Here is a 22,627-nt window from a genome sequence, read left to right on the forward strand (position 1 = left end):
AGTTGGATTTTTTTTTGAGGGTATAATTGACATAACATTATATTAGTTTTAGGTGTACGAAGTGATGATTTGTTATTTGTATATACTGTAAAATGATCACCACAGTAAGTCCAGCTAACATCCATCATCATACACAGTTACAAAATTTTTTTTTCTTGTGACAACTTTCAAGATGAGCTGGATCTTAAAAACAAATAATAATAATAAAAATAAACAGAATACCACTAATGCTACTGCTGCTGCTATTACTACTGGTAATGTTTGAGTACTTTGTGCCAGGCACTGGTCTGTTTTATATGTATTAGCTCATCTGATCCTCTAACACCGAGGTAAATACTATTACTGACACGATCTCAAGAAACTGAGACAGAGTTTAAGTAACTTGCCCAAGGTCAGAGTATACAGTGATGGAGCCATGTTTCAAACCCAAGTAGTCGGTTCCACAGCCTATGTTCTTTTTTAATTTTTTGGCACTACGCGGGCCTCTCACCGCCGTGGCCTCTCCCGTTGCGGAGCACAGGCTCCGGACGCGCAGGCTCAGCGGCCATGGCTCACGGGCCCAGCCGCTCCGTGGCATGTGGGATCTTCCCGGGCTGGGGCACGAACCCGTGTCCCCTGCATCGGCAGGCGGACTCTCAACCACTGCGCCACCAGGGAAGCCCGGTTCCACAGCCTATGTTCTTAACTACTATCTATGGCTGAAAATAATCCTGCCCTTTTTTTGAAAATCTATGACATTTATTTATACCCTTTTCTTTAAAAATTTGATCCTTGAGTATAGTGAGTTTGATGAATCATCAAACTATTATCATGAACAAAATGTAACCACTGGTCCATGCATAGCCTTATCTTATTCACAAATTTTCTTAATAAATATTATAAACAACTACGATCTCATTGCCCAAGAAGTAGAATATTACCCAATCTTATTAAGTGCTTCTCCCTATCCTATCCCTCAGTTTTTAAGAATTAACCACCATCCTGAATTTTATGTGCATCTAGAAAATACATGTAGTTTTGCCTGTTTTGGAACTTTATGAAAAAATATCTCACTATATACAATCTTCTGGGACTTGTTCCCTCTCCCTCCCCTCAAAACTTTTACCAAGATTCATCTGTTACAAGAGTTTTACTCATTTTCAGAGCTTATGTAACATTCTATCTGTACTATCATAATTATTATCTGTTCTCCTGTCAATGGGCATTTAGAGTATTTTTACTTCAACCCTGCATTAATTTTAGTTCTCCAAGTAGTCTATAAGCAATTTAAATATAGGATATCTTCATATCTCCCAGAATACCAAGCACATTGTTTTGCACATATGTCCAAAAATGGCTGGATTAGCAAATGACATAAGGAACCAAATCAAAGTTATTAAATGGCATATATCACCTAAGAACAAAAATTCTTAACAAAAACCATGTTTTGAAGAAAGGCTAACTTTCTGCATAATTACCAAAAGTTAGGAAAAAGTTAACGAGTGGTATACTGAGACATCTTTTTAGAAATATGTTTCCCAGTGGCTATGCTTGAAAAAAAAAAAACTAAATGATGACTTTAATGATGGCAGCTTATATAAATTCAGTACTTATTATGTGCCAAGCAGCTCATATGTATTAACTCATTAGATCTTTATAACTACACACAAGTATTTGACATTGATGACATTTCTCTCCTTCTTCAAACATTTCCTATACTTAGCTACCAGCACAACACACTCTCTTGGTTTTCTTCCTACCTCCTTTGTTTCCTATCCTGGATCCTCCTCTTCTCCCCCATCTCTAAATGTCAGTTCCACCCTTGGACTTCTCTATCTACAGTCACTAAGTTTTTTCATCCATCTCCATAGCTTGAAATACTGATAACTCATACACAATATTTTTTAATTTCTAGCCCCACCTACTCCTCCGAATTTAAAATTCGTTTCTCCAAATAAGTACTTGACCTTCTCCCCCAGTTGTTCCCCTCCTCTATAATTAGCACCATCATTCATCCATTCGCTCAAGCTATCCCTGATGCCTCATCTTTCCTTATATCAGCAAATCCTGTAGGTTCTATTTCCCAAATATGCCTAGAACCTACTACTCACATCTCTATTGCTTCCAATCTTGTCTAAGGTACTGTCATCTTTCAACTGAACTATTGTAACCGCCTCCTAACTGATCTATCTGCTTCTACTCTCACCTTCACCACCCACAGCACAACAGCTAGAGTGATCTTTTAAAAAAATAAACAGTAAAAGGATCATGTTACTTCTCTGCTCAAAACTGTCCTACAGCTTCCCGTAACTCTTAGAATAAACTATAAAGGCCTTACTTACATGGTACGTAAGACCCTACATGATTTTGGTGCTCGGCCATCTCTTAGCCTTCCAACTCCTACCAGTATCCCCATCACTCAATTCATTCCAGCAACAGTGCCTCCTTACTGTTTCTCAAACATATTAGGCACACTACTCCCTCACAGTCTTTGCAGTACCTGAAAACACTCTTCTCTCAGTTAGCCACACAGCTCACATTCCCCCACTCTATATAGGTCTTTGCTCAAATGCTGTCCCTCAGTAATAGCTTCTCTAAACATACATCTAAAGTAGCATATTCTTGTCTTTTTCCACTCCTTTCCTCTGCTTTTCCTTCAAAGCACTTGTCGCTAACTGATATCATATAATTACTTATTTTTTTGTTTATTTTGTTATTTTGAGAATTACAGGCTCAAAAAGGGCAGGAAATATGTTTGTTTTAATACTGTACTTTGTAAAAGAACAGTGCCTGGCACATACTAGTTGCTCAACAAATAATGAGTGATAGAATGTTGAATAAATCAGACTAGTAATTTTCTGCTAATTAACATGTGCAAAGTATCTTTTATAGTCCGACACAAGTACATAATTACAGACCTCTAATAACCATACTTTTGTTGGTGAAATTAAACGAAACTGCTAGGAAATTCTCCCTTTAAAAGTATCATTCTTTTTTTTTTTTTTTTTTTTTTTTTGCGGTACGCGGGCCTCTCACTGTTGTGGCCTCTCCCGTTGCGGAGCACAGGCTCCGGACGCGCAGGCTCAGCGGCCATGGCTCACGGGCCCAGCTGCTCCGCGGCACGTGGCATCTTCCCGGACTGGGGCACGAACCCGTGTCCTGTGCATTGGCAGGCGGACTCTCAACCACTGCGCCACCAGGGAAGCCCTAAAAATATCATTCTTAAAGGAGTTTTAAGCCCAAATTTAAGTGTCTCTATCAGCTACATGGGAAACTGCCTTTAATACCTTTTCCTAAGAAAGAAAAGTCATACAACTAAATGAAAATAAAGAGAAAAATTATTCCATTAGCAATACTTACCATTTCTTTTGGACCAGGGGTGTAAGCATGAACTTTTCACAAGTGCTTCATCAACTTTTCCTCCTGACATGTTATCCATGAACTGACGCCCATGTTCTAATGCAAGGTAGCAGTCATTGCAACAGTCCCGCTCTTCAACACGTACCCAGTTGTTAGTTACACCAATTTTGGGAAAAGGATCTTGGTCTGCAGCTCCAAAAGGTGAAAATAAATTAGTGCACTGATCTTGTAGCAACAATATCAGCTCATCAGGCAACTTTTCAGATTCCTTTAGTCCTCCATTAACATGTTCAGCAGAAGTAGCCCTGAGAGCTTCAAAACGTTTTTCTGCTTCTTTGCCACATTCTGTGTTGCGTCCTATGATATCTAGTTCATCTTCAAGAAATAATCCTGAATTGTTTCCAAATTTTCTGTTCATGACAGCACTGAAGCCACAGGTACACCTATACTGTGCTTCTTGCGTTGGATCTGGAATGTAAACTCCAACATCGGCACCCTTGATATTCATGTTGCAGACACAGATACAGCAACTATCAAAGTTACAGTCTTTAAACAAATTCATAACTGATTCTGAAAGAATGAGGTTTACATAAAGACTGTGTGCTTCAGGGATGGAAGGAACAGTTGCAGGTTCAACAGAATTAAGGGGTCTGCACGTGGATGGGGTGGAAGCTGGTGAATATAAGTCTGAATTTTCATATTTGACTGAACCTTGAGCACTAGCTGGTCCACCAGCTCCACGAGGAGTCCTTGGAGTCCTTGGAGTCCTTGGAGTTGGAAACCTAGGGGTAGATGGAGAAGGAAGAATTCCTGCTCCACTGTTACTAGGAGGTGCACTGCTAGGAGGCATCCCAAAAGAAGCATGAGTTTGAGGTGTATAAGCAGGGCCATATTCTTGATCCATAGTACTTCCATCACTAGTGTCACCAGGGCAAAAGAGAACCAAAAACACGCATAAAGGAACATATTAGTAATGTGAAATACAACTAAAAATGTCCCAAATGTTTTTCAATAACACCAAAAATTATAAAAATACGATTAGCGCAAAAATTACAAGTACAATTAAAATGTATTTTTGGTTAGTACATCCACTCTAGGTGATTGTTGTGGGGTGAGACCCAACTAACTAGTTCCATTATAAATAAAATTTGTATACACTCTTCCACACCTAGACATCCACAATTACTATCTATATGTGTCTTGTACTACAAATACCCATATTTCATTGATTCTAAGATGCCACTGTTTAAAAAAAACAAACCAATTTTAGAGATATTTATGTGTAAAAAAAGGACAATGGCAATTCTAAGATGTTATGAATTATAAGACACCCCAATTTCAGAGATACTTAAATATAAAAAGTGTGTGAAATATGGCAAATGTACAAATGAGAGTGATTAGAATTTCAGACCAAAATAAAAGGTGCTTCCAAAGACAAAGTTTATTGGTCTTTAAGTGTTTCAATACTTTAACCATACCGAACAAACACCATTATAAGCTATTAATCAGAAAATGATTTTTAGAATTTTCAAAAACCAGTATCTTTTTTCCAGGTACCAACATACTAGGTGCTTCTATGAAAAAAATTAAAGCTATATAAGCATTCATATACTATACCAATACTATATATTTAAATCATACCCCTCTTTGATGAACGGCATTGTAGGCCCTGAAGGAAGCAATTCCAATTTTCCAACAGTCCAACTCTGACGGTAAATACACTCTTCTGGCAATTTGATAGTAGGCAGACACTGGCTTGGTAGAGTTTTTAGAGGTGCAAACATGGAACATCCCACTAGAACTTGACAATTTTCAGGCTTATAGACATAAGAAAAATCCTACAATATAAAGACCATGACTTTTAGCATCTTATTTTCCAAGGGAGAAAAAACCAACAAACTGACCCTAGCCCTTTTTTCCTGTCTTTAAACAAAATAATACAATGTAAATGTAATTCTACTCTTTTCTTAAATGCATTCTTAATAGTGTCACCATAATTCAAATTTGTTAATAACAAAATTAGGATCACTAAGAAAGGATTTTTGAATCTAGCAATAAACTAATTCTATACAAAAATATAGGAAGTGAATTATTTTTCTAGAAAAATAAAATACTTACTTTAATTTCAGAAGGTTTTGGGCTACAGAATCCTTCATCAACCTCAATTTTGAACTGTGCTCCTATACTAGAACTATTTCCTTCTAGAACAGTTCCTCCAGGTGTTGTATCCATACTACCATATTCTTTATTATTCATATTCATTGGGGAAAATCCCATAATATGTTGTTCCAATGATGGTGGTGTAGGATACATTTTATGAAGATCTGCAGTGCCTATATTTAATAAAACACACATTTTAACATAAGACTAAAAAGAAGTTACTCTGTGCTTAAAACAAAGCGGTGGGGAACTTTGTTGAGATTAAGTTTGCAGATTTATCTGGAACACAGATTTGGGAAGCTTACTTATGCAAGATAATGGGTCCAGATTTCCTGTCTTTGATTCCTTGCAGCTGGATTTATCATCTGATCCATTCGCCGATTTTTTAGATCCAGGCTATTAAAAAACACACACACACACATATTGTTCTGAAATTTAAATCCAATGTGATCAAGATAGTAATCATTCAGATGTAACTTGAAAGTAGAGCCCATTTGTGCTAGAGCCAAATATATACAAATACAATTTAAAGATACAAAATAATTTAAAGACATGAAACACATTTTAGGTAATCAATGACCCAGATTAGTTTTTCTACTGATTTGATAATGCTCCAAATAACAGAAGAAAAAGCTCCTTCAAGAAAATGACCAATACTTTCAAAATACATAGAACAACCTACTACTTAAAACCTATTAAAAAAAAAAAAGTAAGAAAACCTACTATGAGCGTTTGTAATTAACATCAGAATTGCCTCTTAGTAAAAGATACTCATAAAGCATTTGTCCCTTTAAATAAAAGACATTAAAGATTCCTATATAATCAATCACCCCTCCAAAGTCTTGTTTACACTTTCACCTTGTTTAATAATCTTCTTGCCCTGCAAAAACGCTGCAACAGGTAAAACTAAGCAAAACTTCAGAAAGATCTCATACGACAAAGCAATAGGACGCCTAACTAAAGGCAAGTTTTAATACACTGAACAGAACAAGTTTTAGAATCTCTAATCTGTCACCGGTGTTGTCAGAGCTGACAACTTGGTTCCTTGTCTCCTGTTAGCCACCTTGTCTTAGATATGTAGACTGAGCTCTGATTACAACCTTTGACCTCAGAAGAGCCACTGCTGATATGGGAATGGTAGAGAGAGAAAGTACAAAAGTATCAAAGTATTCAGGGATATATTCACCTAAAATATACTATATTACGGGATGTGGAGTAAAAGTTTATGTATAGTGATATCTGCTTTATGTCACCTAATTGAAGAGACCAAATGTACTACAGAAGTTTCGAAGCTACCTTTATGCAGATGAAAAAGGAATTCCCTTTTATAATGCAGCACCCAATTCATTAATTTGCCAGAGACTTGACATTCTAGGGAATCTCATTTTAAGCTTTAATTTTTTTTATCTTCACCTTTCTCTGCAAATGGGTGTTAAAGATTAAGTATCACTTTTTCTTCCTCTTTCATTATTATAGTATGTAGGTGTCTTATAATAATGGCTGTGAAGCCAAACAAATTCAAAAGAAGTGGTATTCCTTAACAAATTGACATGGCATATAACTTTACTGTTAATTACTTATTATTCTCTAATTGAGTCAATTTTTCGGTCATTTCTCAAACTAGAGGATCAAAGATTAGGTTAATAATTCTGCTTCCTCGAAATTGAGTCATTTGTTGAGACGTGGATGCATCTAGAGACTGTCATACAGAGTGAAGTAAGTCAGAAAGAGAAAAACAAATATCGTATATTAACGCGTGTATGTGGAACCTAGAAAAATGGTACAGATGAACTGGTTTGCAGGGCAGAAGCTGAGACACAGATGTAGAGAAGAAACATGGACACCAAGGGGGGAAAACCACGGTGGGGTGGGGATGGTGGTGTGCTGAATTGGGCGATTGGGACTGACATGTATACACTGATGTATATAAAATTGATGACTAATAATAACCTGCAGTACAAACAAACAAACAAAAAACAACTAATACTAAACTTTCTTTGGGTTATTTGTATGGAAGTATGTTAATATAAATGTTTCAGACATTACATGAAATTTCTAACAATCTTATATGTTCTGGTATAATGTTATAAGTCATAATTCTAGTTATTAAAAAAAATAATAATTCTGCTTCGTAAGGACTAGAGAAAAAGAATATATGGCAGAGCTCAAATTAAGCTTAATTATACATGTCCTTCAAAGACAAAACATAAAGAAAAAAAACCCTCAAAGTTTATAGGTGACATTATATCAAGAATGCTCAGGGAATTCCCTGGCGGTCCAGTGGTTAGGACTCTGTGCTTTCACTGCCGAGGGCCCGGGTTCAATCCCTGGTTGGGATTCTGCAAGCCAGGCGGTGCAGCCAAAAAAAACAAAAACAAAACAAAAAAGGCTCAAGCATGAGGTTAAAAAAGGGCACCAATTAAAGAAATTTTGTTCCAAAATATTTCCTATTGTTCAGGGCTAAAACATAGTATTCAAGTCACATATCACTTCTGAAAAATAAACTTATATAAAATCAAGGAAAACAAATTATAATTGTAATCATTAATAGGATACTCACTGTCAGTTCATCTTCATCAGAATTAAAAAGATTATCAAGGTCAGTATAAGAGACAGCCAGATCTGAGTCATAAATCAAACTGGTTGATGGAGGACGGGCATGATTAGTAGGGCGTGGAGCATCTACATATGTCAACCAGAAAAACAAAATCAAAAATTCTACTACTGACCAAATGAGTATTATTCTATTTATTTAAGCTAGACATGTAACTTTATAAGGGTGTTATGCAATAAGAAATGGTGACTTGTTTGAAATTTAGACATTCTGTTTCATAGAAATAAAGTTTTAAATATATGGTCATACCTTCCCCAGGAAGCTCACCAAAGGCTATGTAATCCCTAACATAGCTAAGTAATCTACATTAATAATGTGTCAAATAAAAATATAAACACTATCAGGACAAGGGAATTAAACACACACATTTACTTTTTCTATCTTCGGGAATTAAACACACACATTTACTTTTTCTATCTTCCTAAAATATAAAGGAAGCACAGAATAATTAAGTTATCTGGCTCTTGAGTCAGACAGACTATTAATTTGAATCCCAACTCCAACACTAACAGTATGACAAGAATTAAATGTGATAGAATGTAGATAAAGCACTTTTGCCCAGTGCCAGCCAGGCACTTAAGTACTCACTTAAGTACTCACTTAAGTACCTCTTAGTTAAGTTTCATTTCAGTTCTAAAATTTTATTTTCCTTTTTTTTTCCCCCCAGTTTTAGGGAAAAAAATGACTAGTTTAGAAAAAATAAAAATACAAAGGAAAGTTAAATTCCTCTTACATTCCCACACAAGAAAGAAAAAAAAAGCAGTTTGGTGTATAAACCTTCCAAAGCATCCTCAGAATGGTTAAACAACTTGAAATAGTCCTCCCTTTCAGAAAGGTGAAAGTCACTTTCCAAGTGCCTCTGCACATTGTCCTAAAGATTCACTAAAGCAGTAGTTCTGAAATTTTTAGTGTGTAAAAATCATCTAGGATATTTATTAAAAACCAAGATTTCCCAGTGTCACCTCAAAACATGCTCCAGAATGTGGCAGATGGTCCACATTCTGAGAAAGCCACACCACAGGGACAATTACACATTTCCTATATCCTAGGGTAGGTAAACAGGCTGAAAAAACCCAAATTGTTAACTCACTTTAAGCTACTTAGAACCACTGACAACTAAATTTATTTAATGAAAGACCATCTCTTCCTTATTCAGATGGACTTTTTTTCTTATTCCTGTTTATGGTTACACAGAGCCTGACTGACCTTCTCTATTTATTCCAAATACTAAAACCAAACTTTGCCCCTAAAAAGTTACCAAAGGACATAACAAAGGACAACTACTTCTGCCTCCATCAAAAATTAAATAGATCTTGTAAAAGAACTAATATATCATATCTCTCTATTCTGTTCACAAGTAGCACAAATCAGACACTTTCAAAGTGGAGTCTTCACCACTATCTCCAGTGCCGAGAACAGTGCCTACACATAACATGTGCTCAATAAATATTTGTTAAATTAATGACCTCAGTAACAATTCTTCTAACTTGGGGAGAGGGGGAGAAAAGGACAACCAAATTACAGTAAAGTCTAATTCATAAATTGAGTTTTTAGATCTGAGAGAGATCTCAGGCGATGATCTTATCCTATCTCCTCATTTTACAGCTGAAAATTATTTTTATTTGTTAAAAAAGGAGGGACTTCCCTAGTGGCACAGTGGTTAAGAATCTGCCTGCCAATGCAAGGGACACGGGTTCGATTCCTGGTCCGGGAAGATCCCACATGCTGCAGAGCAACTAAGCCTGTGTGCCACAACTACTGAGCCCACGTGCCACAACTACTGAAGCCCAAGCACCTAGAGCCCGTGCTTGACAACGGAGAAGCCACCACATTGAGAGGCCTGTGTGCCGCAATGAGGAGTAGCCCTTACTCACCGCAACTAGAAAAAGCCCACGCACAGCAATGAAGACCCAAGGAAGCCAAAAATAAAAATAAATTAAAAAAAAAAAAAAAAGGAAAGAAGTTCCAACAATTCAAAACAGAATTTCTATCACCTAAACTTGCTTCTCCCAGTACAAGATAAACAATAAATCCATCATTTTAAGATAGGTCCCTTTCTATGAAACATATGAATTATGCAAAAAGGAACACTAAAAGTCCAACAATGTCAGATTACTTTGGAGTAACAATCCTGGAATGCAGTATTTTAATTAGAAAATTAAAGTTTTACCTTGCTTGATAGAGGGACTAAATAATGACATAGCATCTTCTTCATGTGATAACACTGTTACACTAGATGGCACATCTTCTACCTGCATACAATATTACATATTAGACTAAAATACATATTTTACCAATAATAAAATATACCAACTATTGAGTAGCTATGTATCAAGCATTCTGCTGGGTGTAGTACAGACATCAATAACTCTCACAACTAACCTATATGATAAGGAAGTAGTACATTCATTTTACAAACAAAAAATAGTTCTAAAGATAACCCAGGAAATACAGCTGATAAGTAGTGGAGCTGGGATTTCAACCTAAATCTGCCAAATTCCGAAGTCCATGTTCTTTCTACAATACCTACTGCCTTCCCAGATACTACTGTTTTCACATTTACAGAAGAACAAAATGTCAAGTACCTGGCACACAGTAAGGCTAAATAAAACTTTGTGAAATGAATTCTTTGTATTAAACATATTATTGGGTCCTTTTTGCAATTTTACAGTTTTCTTACAGCTTTCAATTTCCAATTTTGAATTTACGGCAAAATTCTTATCTAGCAGAGTTATCTTAATAGATTTCTCTGTCCTTAATAGATCCTCAAATATTTGATTTTTTAAATTTTAATCAAGTAAGTATTTGTACCTCTCACACTTTATTCTCGTAACATTTTACTTTCAGGGGCACTATAGATTCTTGATTCACATATTCAAAATATCATGTATTTTATAAACTCAGTGATGTGCATTTTACTGCATTTTTGAAAACTGGTAATTCACTTACAGCATAGTTTAACTCAGAATCAAAACAGTTCGTCTACCTAAATGTCCTGATTTCAATATAACAGAAATTAATGCACTCTTTCTCCAACCTCAAAACTTTTACAACAAACAATAAAGATCTTTTCATTATCAGAGACCAGCTGTAATTGCAAGCCCATACAAGCTCTTAAATTGTGTACAATGTGCCTGATTTACCTATTTTTTAAAAATGTTTTTTTAAGTTAAAATGATAAATTTTTTTTCCCCAAATACAAGTGTGGTACTATATGCAGAGCTACAGATCACTGACACTTTGGTGTACTTTGATTTCTCTTACCTTGTGTTTTTTTCCAGCTTCTCTCTCATTATTTTGTCTATCTTTCTTATCAGGAAAAAGGAATTCCTCATCTCCTTCAACAAATGCATATGGATCAATTTTAGGTTCTTGTTCTGAATCAGATGCTATTGCTGAAAGATACTGATTTTTAATTTGATATTGCTGCACTAATTCATCAGAAACTTTTAAAGGTTTTTTACATTGCACCATTAACCTGCATAAAAAAATAAAAACAGAAAATTAATCTTCTCCATAAAAGTATAACAAATTTCCAAAATGACTTAAGTATCATAAACTTTTTAGAATTATTAAAAAAAAACATTTAAAGATGATCTAATTTGCAATCCTTCATTTTAAAAATGAAAAAACTGAGGCATAGAAAGGTTATGTGATTTACTGAAGTATCAAATTTAGCAATAGAGAAATGGAGCTAAAATCCTGGTCTCATAGTCTTTCCACCAAAATGTGCTGTCTTTTGGTTATCCACTCTGTTCCCAAGTCCTCAATTGCATTAACTTGTCCAAATCCATTCACTTGAATGGGATTCAAATCTAAACTGTTCCAGCACAGAAACTCTCAAAATGTGGGCTATACAGTGAGACACTACACTTTTATACAATTTATACCTTTATACAATGAAAGTGATTATCCTTTTCCTACTGCCATGAGTGGATATATTTTAAGTTTTAAAAACTTAAGAGAATGACTTGTGTTTCATAAAAATAACATTATTACCATAAGTCCAGCAAAACGTTTTACAGCGTCAAACAGAGTTTCGGCTCAAGTATCTCAGAGGTTTTTACTAATCACATTGGAAAATCAATTATTAGTCTTTTTGGTTCCACATGGTGAATGATAAATATGTTTATACTCTCCTAAAATATCCAATAAAATGACAAAGGACAACAGAACAGGCGAGAAGACAACACTAAAGTTAGAAAGATGAACTATTGGAAAGAGACCAGAGAAAGGTGAAATCTAAGGCTTAGAGAGGGAAGACAAAAGAAGCTGATCTGCACCACAGAACCTTCGAAATCATCAGGACTTTTACATCTCTGAAGACCAAGGTGCTTGGTGAGTGGGAATAGATAAATGATTCATTTTTGGTTTGTGTATGACACTTTTAGACTCCCAAATTCATGTTCTCTATGGTTTGCAAAGCTGAGATTCCCATGCTGCCATAATAATGGCAGCCAGGCTTCTAGTCAGATAATGCTCAAAATCCTGCAATGACTATTTTACCCTGAGTAAAAAACAAAGTCCTTATAATATCCTACCAAAGCTTTCCATGATGTCTCCTCTTTTCCCCTCCAACTTCATCTTCTATTTTTCTACTCCTCCCTCTCTTACTCTTCTTCCAAGGTCTTCCTTGATATTCCTCAAACAGGTCAGACACACTTCTGGCTGTTCTCTTTGTCTGGAACATTCTTCCTCCAAATATCTGTATGGCCAACTCCCTCACTTCCTTCAAGTCTTTGTTTAAATGTCACCTTATCTATGAGATCTTATTTAAAATTGCAATATGTCCACTGCCTCAACATTGATCTCCCTTACCGGGCTCTGTTTTTCCCTCCATAGCATTTATCTCTTAATATACTATATAATTTGCTTATGTTCATGGTTGTCTGTCACTTCCACTAGACTATAAGCCTCTAAATGTCAGGGATCTTATCTTTATTTACTGAACTATCCCAAATGCCTAGAAGAGTGCCTGGCACATAATAGGTGTTAATAAATACCTGCTAAATTAATACATGAAATCTAAAAGCCACACAGGATTGAGATACTGTGTTTGCATTAATAATTCTAAAATACAGTATGTTGTACTTGGAAATAAATCATCTTTATTCATTAGGAAGTGATACTGCTGCCGCTACTTGTCTGTCCTGAGTATCAGGACAAAACAATCATAAGAGAAGTAAGGTTTGGAATCAATAAAGGTATTTGCTAGTTTATAAATTCTTTGAATGACAGAGATATCGTATCTTGTTAATCTATTCACCAATGTCCAGCACTAGAAGCACTCTATACCCTATAAACTAAGGTTGAAACAGAGGTCATCAAAAGAATAACTGACATTTTCTAAACATGCTATCCAATATGATATATGTCACTGCTATTTCAATGTGCCTCAGATTTATTCCCAAACTAAAATCCCAAGTCTACAAAAACTTTCTTCCACAGGAACATAGTGCTAACATAACTGTCAATGAGCTATATTCTACAATTATCTGTTAGAAGAGTTCTGGTCTATAAATGAAAAAGAATTTATTTCTTAGAAGAAGCTTTGTACCTCACCATATTAGACCCTAAATGTTTCCTGAATTGTCTATCAGATACCAATGTGAATCTTTTCAAAATAGCATTTCTACCTACTTTGACATGTATTTTCTTATTTAATACTTAAAATAACATCATGAAAATAGGAACCAGAGGGTGTGCTCTCTTTGATATGAAAATTATGTTGAAAGAAATGGTCACATGGTGGCAGATTTAGGGCTGGAAAGATTTTAAGTATGCCAATTCACATAACTATTCATAGGCGGAAAGTTTAAGAACCTACCCCCCTCAACCCCAGTCACTAAGCTGAAAGACTACTCTGTGTTGAGGTGAATAAAACAACTGTTTTTCATATAAAGTTGTCCTCTAGCAGAAGCATGAAAACTGCCACACTCTTTATGCAAGTAGTTGCTAAGCTAGTAGGCAGTAACATTAAAAGGAAAAATCCTACTGCACAGGGCTCTACTAGGAATAAAAATGAGTAAACCAAATGCAATACCTAAAGACAACTTTTTGTTATTTTATTGAATGGTTCTCACAGACAATGGGATATGCAAAGAATTTAAATGAAGTCAATAATATCAAGAGTATCTTCACAATAAATTAAAAATATAAATTATTTACATTACACATCCTTCTATTTTTAAAACTGATAAAAATAGAAATTAAAATTGCTATTTTTTTAAGAGATGCCAGATTAAAAACTCAAGTTAGCATTTCTTCACTCTCCAATTATATAGTATACATACACTTTTTGTGAATAGGAACAACACACCCCTCCTTTTCTAAAAGGAACTTTCACATATAGCCAAATAGTTAACTACAGAGATAGTTTCAATCAAATATAAAGCTAAATACAGACAAACTGGAAAAGAATGATTAGGTACAGCCATGAACAGGAAGCTTTGCAATGCCCATAGCAAACTGAAATTACTTTTATATTATTCATTAACTATATCTCCTTCCTCTCACTGTGACAAAGTTACATACTATCCTAAAATGTACTTGTAGAGAATTTAACATGGCCTATAGCATATGCTTTTATGCCTTTATTCAATAAAAATTCTTCTAGACAAGGTGTGACAATATTTTAGAATTGGCAATTACAGGAGATAAGCTACAGTTCAGGAAATGTTAATGAAGAAATGAATTCAATAAATCTCAAAAAAATTTTAATAGTAACTTTTCCAGTACCATCTCCAATATTCATAACCAATCCTTAAACTGAGTCAAGCTAGCTGTCAAAAGTATAGCTTTATTGCATTCAAATAAGATATCAAATAAGGAAGACTTAAAGAAAAAAAAACTTAAAAAGAAAAAAATCTTAAAAGGTCTAGAATACAATAAATCAAAACAAGTTTATTTCATCACAGACTTCTTTCTATGAAACAAAAAATTAGAAACTATCTTTTAGAGATCAAATAATGCATTATATAACTAGATACATACAATAAAAATCTGGTATATACATATTATATACAAGGTAAGAGCTAATTCTATTGAGGGATATTACGGTTAAGATATCATGATGTATTTTTTATACTGAACAAGACATAATAAGAACTATGCTCCAGTACAGTTCTTTGTTCAGGGTTTAGAAAGGTTCCTTCTGAATCAAGAGTTACAGACTGTTTTAGGCTGGCACAAATTCTATTAAAACTAAGTGCTAGACCCTTGAAAAAATATATTTAAAAACAACTGTAATGTTTCTTGGCAGAAATTTTGCTTTCTTTAAAACTTACAAGGTCTTAAGCCACTAATCTAAAATAGATGTTATCATTAACTAATAAAGAAACTAAAAATAATTAGAAGCAAAAAGAAAATAAAGATATTTGCTACAGATGTGTATATCTTGTGTGGGAGATATGCTATGCTCCACCCCCAACCTCTCTCTCCCCTCCAAATAAATTCTAACAAATTAGAAAAGGAATTTTGCTTTAAAGTAGCTGCTAAAAAATTTGGCATCGACTGCTGCACATGAAGTCTAAGAATAAAGGAAATGCTTAGAAATGATGAAGAAATTACTCTGCACTAGTTAAGCAGCCACCACCATCTAAAACTGAAAAAGGGTACCTCTTTTTGTTTATCTACCTATTATGAAAGCCTAGTGCTCACCCCTTAAAACCAATCAATGGAAAACTTCATTTATTTATGCCAAATGGAAACTGAGTTGTCACTTAACATAAATAAAACAAAGGTCTAAACTTCTCCTCCATAATTTTCTAAAAAGGCACACATCTGTAGAAGTCAACTACTATAAAGAAACCATTTTTAAATTTCTACTGATGTATTCTTGTCCCTCTGTATTATGTATCTAATTGGCCATAAAGTTCTTTAGTCTACTCCACAACATCTATAAAATCCCTCCATCCCTACCATGTCTTTCTAATTTCCTAATGAGGCCCCTATATCACCTTATAAATAATATTTTGCCACTCCATTATATAGCCCTACCCCACTCTTTAGGTCTCATTTCTCACCATAACACAGCAAACCACTAAGAAGCACCCTATAATCTATCCATACAAAACTACATAAAGCTTCTGATCTCCATAAATGAATTATTCTCCACTCTGGCTCTGCATCCCTACTATATCTTATCTATATAGCTGTATCAGAGAATTTAATGCTATTTTCCATTAGACTACAATTTCATTTAGGGCCAGGATCCAAATTTACTTTATACCCCAACAGTGCCTTACAGCATCTTGTATATTATAGAAATTTCAGTTCTATTCAAACTGAAAAAGTGTATCTTTGAGGAGTATGAATTAAAAAAGAAAGATAAGCTTCCTAAGAAAGGAGAAAGAATATAGGAGTTGCAACAGCCCTCTAATTAACCTCATTAAAATTAACTGCTATATATTTAAAAACATTTTCAAAACTCAAAGCATGGAAAAAGATAATAGAAATTTACAATGACTGGGTAACACAAATTCACAAATTTTTTAATATAAAACAAACCAGGTTTTTGAATGGATTACTCTTATTACCAGAAATATGTTTGATCATATCATATCTTTAAAAATACAGAATGCTTCTACAAAGAATTTAAGATTGTTTAAATGACACTAAGAAAGCGTAATAGTAATTTTTAGAATTTATTTTTAATGACAAGGAACATCATCTGACTTTGTCAACTGGCTTTGCCAACTTGCTATAAGGAGATGACTGAGCCTCATGATATCCCATCTCAAGTAATATTAAGAGCAGGTACTTGAATTAGTAAGTTATTCCAACAAGATCTTTTTAACTATGAGAAAAAATAACTTTTCTTTTAGCATAACATGAACACTGAAGACCATGCCAGGTATTTTACTGTGGTTTGGGGGAGACTAAAGCAGTATGGGAGAGAGCTCCCTAGTGAAACTTAATCATTAAACATGTTTGGCATATCTAATTTAATAACTTTTAACAGAAACTTGAACTCTAGAGTAAGTTATTTGTAACATTAAAGCACCTCAACATTACTAACATTTTGGGCTGGAAAATTCCTTGTTGTGGGGGACAGGCCCACTGTAAGATATTTAGCAGCATCCCTGGCCTCTACCTACCAGATGTCAGTAGCACACGCCCAGTTGTGACAACCAAAATGTCTCTAGTCATTGCCAAATGTCACCTGGGGGTGGGGGGGTGGGAGGCAGCCAGAAACTGCTCCAATTGAGAACTACTGCCAGTAACTTCAGGAAGATAGAATAAAATCATCTAGATGATTAAAACGTAAGACCAAAACTTCTAACCTATCAAGTATAAAACAGGTGTATTCCACAGATATTTCTCAGTTCATATAGCAGCGAGGACTCTGATGGTTGACCTTCTGTGATACCTACCCTATTCTAATCTAGTATTACAATACGAAAACAAGGATTCTATCTATAAGTAATTTGTGACACAACACACATTTTAGTAACTAGCATAACCAAAACTGTATTCATATTCAACTTTAAAAACAAAAAATCCTCTATTCAATCTTTTATGTCTTCTTTTTATGAGGTAGAAAAAGATGGTGACCAGGAACAAGTAGAGGCATGTGTTTTCCTTAATTTACGTAATCATGACCCAGAACCATTCTACGCTGCATGTTACCTTTCTACATTATGCTTCTTTCTCATTCTTATTCAATGAGAAAAATGCCAAAGTAATTTTAGAACCGACTCTTAAGGTTAAACTGTATTAACTTCTAAGAGACTTTCATTTCACTTAAGGATGCTCATGCACACAAGCAGCCAATACAGTAAATAGTTATGGCTAGAATTCTTAAACCTAATGAATATAATATGTCCATAAAAACTCACTCTTAAAGTTCTTAAAACTGAAAATATTTACATCACTACATTTTTACATACATTAAATAAGAAAATATAACACCTAGAAAGAAATGTTTTAAAATCATAAAGTAATCTAGGATCATATTGTCATTTCATTCATCCAATATCTGCTGAATGTCTATGTGCCTAGGATTGTTTTGGGAAGGCGCGCGTGCGTGCGTGCGTGCATGTAAGTTGGAACAACACAGTAGTGCACAAGACCAAGTCCTTGCCCTCATAGAGCTTACATTCTAATAGGGAAGAGACCATTAACAAATATATAATTTCAGATAACTATATATATGGAGAAAATGAAAGTAGTACACAGGATAGGTTGTGACTTGGGGATTAAAGAGAGGTCACAGTTTAGGTACTGTGGTCAAGGAAATACCTCCTGAGAAGGTAACTTTTGAGTTCAACTGAAGAGTAAGGGGCGAGGTATTCCCCCCACCCCGTAATGCAATTCTAAAGGCCATGAAGAATGACCTTAACTTTTTTGAAGGAATAGCAAGAAAGCTGGTGTGGTTAAATCAGGAAGCAAACAGGAGACCAGTAAATACAAGTAAAGAACTAGGTATTCAGGAGATTGTGTAGAACCTTACAGATGAGGGAAAGAGTATGGATTTTATTCTAAATATAAAGGGAAACTACTGAAGAGTTTTAAGCAAATGAGTAACATTATATTTAACTTACAATGATCACTCTGACTGCTGTATACAGACTATATAAAGAGAAGTATAGAATCAAGGAGACCAACAGTTTCAGGAAAGAGTTGAAGTTAGCTTGGATTTTTATATTACATCCAGCACAGATAAGATTAAGATCTTTTAAGCCTTGTTTCCAAGACATCATTTGCTTTCAAGAAATCTGCTAATTTATTAACTAAGTTAGTCGTCTTCCATGATCATAAGGGTATTCTCAAGTCCCTCAATTTCAAGTCCAGATTAATTTTAATTTTAAAAAAAGTCATACTAGAATGCCTTTAAGATTCAAAGTGCTAGATGAAGCACACGGGTTTGTCTACTAAAATAATAACCAAGGAATTTTAAAAGAAAATATATCTCTAACAGTAGGGAAAATGAGAAAGAAGCTATAAATAGATCAGGAATTTTACTTAGTCTCAGGGAAGCTCAAAATCAATGAAACACAGCAGAGAAAGTTCATGGCTTACAATATGCAAGAGGGGGCTAAGGGCAAACTATATAAACAACAGGAGAGCCAAACTGCCTAAAAACCAGAGAAAATCTGGACTTACATCTCTAGACAGAAATGAAAAAAAGCTGAAAAAGGAGAAACAAAGTGTTCCTATTTTTTTATAACCATTTTAAAAATTGAAGTATAGTTTATTTACAATGTTGTGTGTTTCAGGTGTACAGCAAAGTGATTGGGTTTTGTGTGTGTGTGTGTATATATATTCTTTTTCAGATTCTTTTCCATTATAGGTTATTACAAGCTATTGTAATATAGTTCCCAGTGCTATACAGCAGGTCCTTGTTGTTTATCTATTTTATATATAGTGGCGTGTATACGTTAATCCCAAACTCCTAATTTATCCCCCTGCCCCTGCCCCCCAGTCCTGAAAGGGTTCCTTTTCTAAGAAAAATGAATAAACTATCTGGTGAAGGCATAAGATCCTTTTTATCCTGGAAGTTTAGGTACAAGGCCTCCCCTCCTAAACATCCCCTACCCCATTACCATAAAGCAAAGTTTCTGGAACTGATATACAGTTCATTCTAAAATATTTGTTGAGTGAGTTAAGTCCTGCCAATCAACAAGGCTCTGCCTTTATACACAAAATTTCCAATCAGCTCATCTATTCATTCCCTCATTCTAAAATGTATAAGATCAAACGATAAGAAGAAATATGATGAGAATCAGTATAGTAAAGAAAAAGACCAAAATAAAGTAATTCGAAAGGAAAAAAGTTGCAGGACATTAAACAAGGGGTTGTTATTAAAAAAAAAAAGTTTAGAAATTAAAAAAACATGAGAAACAAATATTAAGACTTTAAGAAAAGGGCTAGAAGCTGAGGAATCCCCTCAGGAAAAAAAGATGGAAAATGAGAGAAAATACACAAGTTCAACATCTGAATTCTAGAGGTTCTGAAGAGAATGGGGGAAAAAAATGGATATATTTTCCAAGAAAAGAGAAACTTCCCAGTGACGGGACAAAAAAGACTTCAAATTGAACCAGCCCTCCTCAAAAGTTCAGTACAAGGCATGAATAAAAGACCACTATGTATACACATATTCTTGTGAAATTTCAACATTCTAAGCTAAAGACCCGAAAAGTTTTAGAGACTGATAGAGAAGGAAATGTAATCTTTGCAAACTACTTGGCCTTGCATTGATAAATAGGTAGACAGTTTTAATGAATATAACGGTAAAATGAATATAATGGTTGGTTGACTTTCACCTTTAAAAAAACACTGTAACTGATTCACTTTGCTTTACACCTGAAACTAACACAACATTGTAAACTGTAGTCCAATAAAAATTTTTAAAAACCCCACTATAGATAAAAATGCAAAAAGCTTGTGGGACAGATAATAAATATAATCAGAACAACACAGAAAGTAAAGGGAGACCTGAAAAAAACCCTATTTCTGCCCCAAAGTATGTCATACATATTGTGGACAAAGGCGGCAAACCACAGAACAGAGGAAGATATCTGTAGCACAGATAACTAATACAAGACTGATAGCCAGAATATACAAGGAATAATTAGGAAGAAAAGAAAAGAAAAAAAAATGGACTAAAAATGATATCCGAGGCACATAAAATTATTATAAGATTAATAACCGAACATGAATAGAATAAATCAGGAAAAAAAAAGAAACGAAAATAGACTAAAACATATGATATACAGGCCTGTAAACACTTTAAGTGATGCTTAACCTCACTAGGAATCTGTAAAACATAGTAAGACAATAATAGGCCATTCTGCATGCAGCAGATTAGCCAAATTAAAAGTCGAATAATACCAAGTACTGAGGAAAATGTAGAACAGCTATTCCCATACTCTGCTGGTTGATGAGGGTGTAAATTAGTATAGTTTGGAGAGTACTTGGCAACAACCCTTCATGTTGAATATCGACATACCCCATGGCCCAGCAATTCCACTTTTTGCTGTATTCCCTAGAGGAATTCTTATATATATATATATATATATATATATATATATATATATATATATATATATATATATATATAAGAATATATATATATATATATAAGTATACAAGGAAATGTGTACAAAAAAGTTCACTGCTACATCCTTTGAGAAAAATTGAAAATAACCAACATGTCCATCTCAAGAGAGTAGATAAATTATGGCATATTCATAACAAAGAAATACTAGAGAGCAAGTAAAATGAATTAACTAGAGCTACATGTATAAAAACATGTATACAAATGATAAATACCAAATTCAGGACAGTGGAAGGAAGAATGGAGGAAGAAAAATAGTACACAGGGGTTCTAACTGTACGTAAAATTCTTGTTTGCTGATGGATAAACGTTATTATTTTCTCCACTTTTTTGTGACTAAAATATTTTGTAACAAAGAGGTCCCCTGAGGAGAAGACACAGTAAAGAAATTATGCAAAATTAATACTCAAATACTCAAAGGATTTATTATTGTAAATCCTACCCTGAAACCATTCTGGAGTCCTACTATTAAGAACCTACATCATTTCCACCCTTAAATTATAATAGTGACTATTAAAAAAAATACATACTCTGTAACTGATGTTACACTTTCCTGTCCAAAAGGTCCAACTGGATCATCCTTGAATTTATCACTTGCAAGTTGAGGTGGTAAAAACTCTAAATCTTTTTTCTTTGGGAACTTGTAATACTTCCAGGCTATATTAGCTTCATCTTCTTCCAAGTGTACTGCTGCACCAACATATATTGTAGGTTCTACAGCTTCCTGGAACTGAGCTGGGAAAGACTGGGATAAACTGTCTATCCTGTCTTCAATTGGTTTAGAAGGAACCAAGGGATCCGGTGTTGGCATTTGATAAAAATGTTGACTTTGAGGAGTTGAAGGTGTTTTAGTCACTCCTTCATCAACCACATCACATGGGTGAGGACTAAGTGGGGGTGGTTGAGGTGAATTTGCCATTTCAGTGCCATGCATCTGAGGAGTCTTTGCTACATCATTAGTTCGGATGTTTGAAAATCTCACTTGACTGTCTGGAGCAGAGATCACAAGTCTTTGGCTGGCTGAATCTGTGTCCATGCCAACATCATCGCTAACAGATACACGATGGTGAAAAGGAGTCAAGGGGCGTTTTTGTGGTTTTTCACTCTTTTCTTGCTTTTCATTGGTCTTGTGCTTCGGAAGTACTGGTTGTTGCTGACTTAAAGTTGGTGCCTGTCCTTGTTGTCCAGGATTTCTTGGTTTGAGACTTTTGTGCCTGAAAAGTTAAAAGAAAGGTTTATTTATAGTATAACTATTATATCAGAGTATACAAGTTAACGGCATTAGAAATTTTGGATGTCATTTGTTTTTCACACATAATCCTAAAGTAAAATTATTTGAATTTACATAGAAAAAAAAATACTTTGTTCAGTGGCCTAAAACTAAGAGCATGCAGAAAGCTTCATAAAAGCCAACCTCCCATCCTCATTTAACATGTGATCAGATAGCCAAAGAT

The 22,627-nt window shown here is 34.6% G+C and overlaps 1 protein-coding gene across 1 annotated transcript in view; it reads right to left on the reverse strand.

Annotated features, from left to right (window-relative positions):
• The window catches only part of MED13 (mediator complex subunit 13), a 99,948-nt gene that overhangs the window by 38,419 nt on the left and 38,902 nt on the right, over positions 1-22,627 (reverse strand). The window contains exons 9-16 of the mRNA XM_060080439.1: positions 21,704-22,387; positions 11,378-11,591; positions 10,284-10,365; positions 8,060-8,181; positions 5,805-5,895; positions 5,458-5,672; positions 4,981-5,177; positions 3,340-4,256 (exon numbers count right to left, since the gene is read on the reverse strand). Coding sequence (XP_059936422.1) covers positions 3,340-4,256; positions 4,981-5,177; positions 5,458-5,672; positions 5,805-5,895; positions 8,060-8,181; positions 10,284-10,365; positions 11,378-11,591; positions 21,704-22,387 — 2,522 coding nt within the window. The remainder of the gene's footprint in view (positions 1-3,339; positions 4,257-4,980; positions 5,178-5,457; positions 5,673-5,804; positions 5,896-8,059; positions 8,182-10,283; positions 10,366-11,377; positions 11,592-21,703; positions 22,388-22,627) is intronic.

Source organism: Mesoplodon densirostris, chromosome 18, assembly GCF_025265405.1.
Source record: "Mesoplodon densirostris isolate mMesDen1 chromosome 18, mMesDen1 primary haplotype, whole genome shotgun sequence".
Lineage (NCBI taxonomy): Eukaryota > Metazoa > Chordata > Mammalia > Artiodactyla > Ziphiidae > Mesoplodon > Mesoplodon densirostris.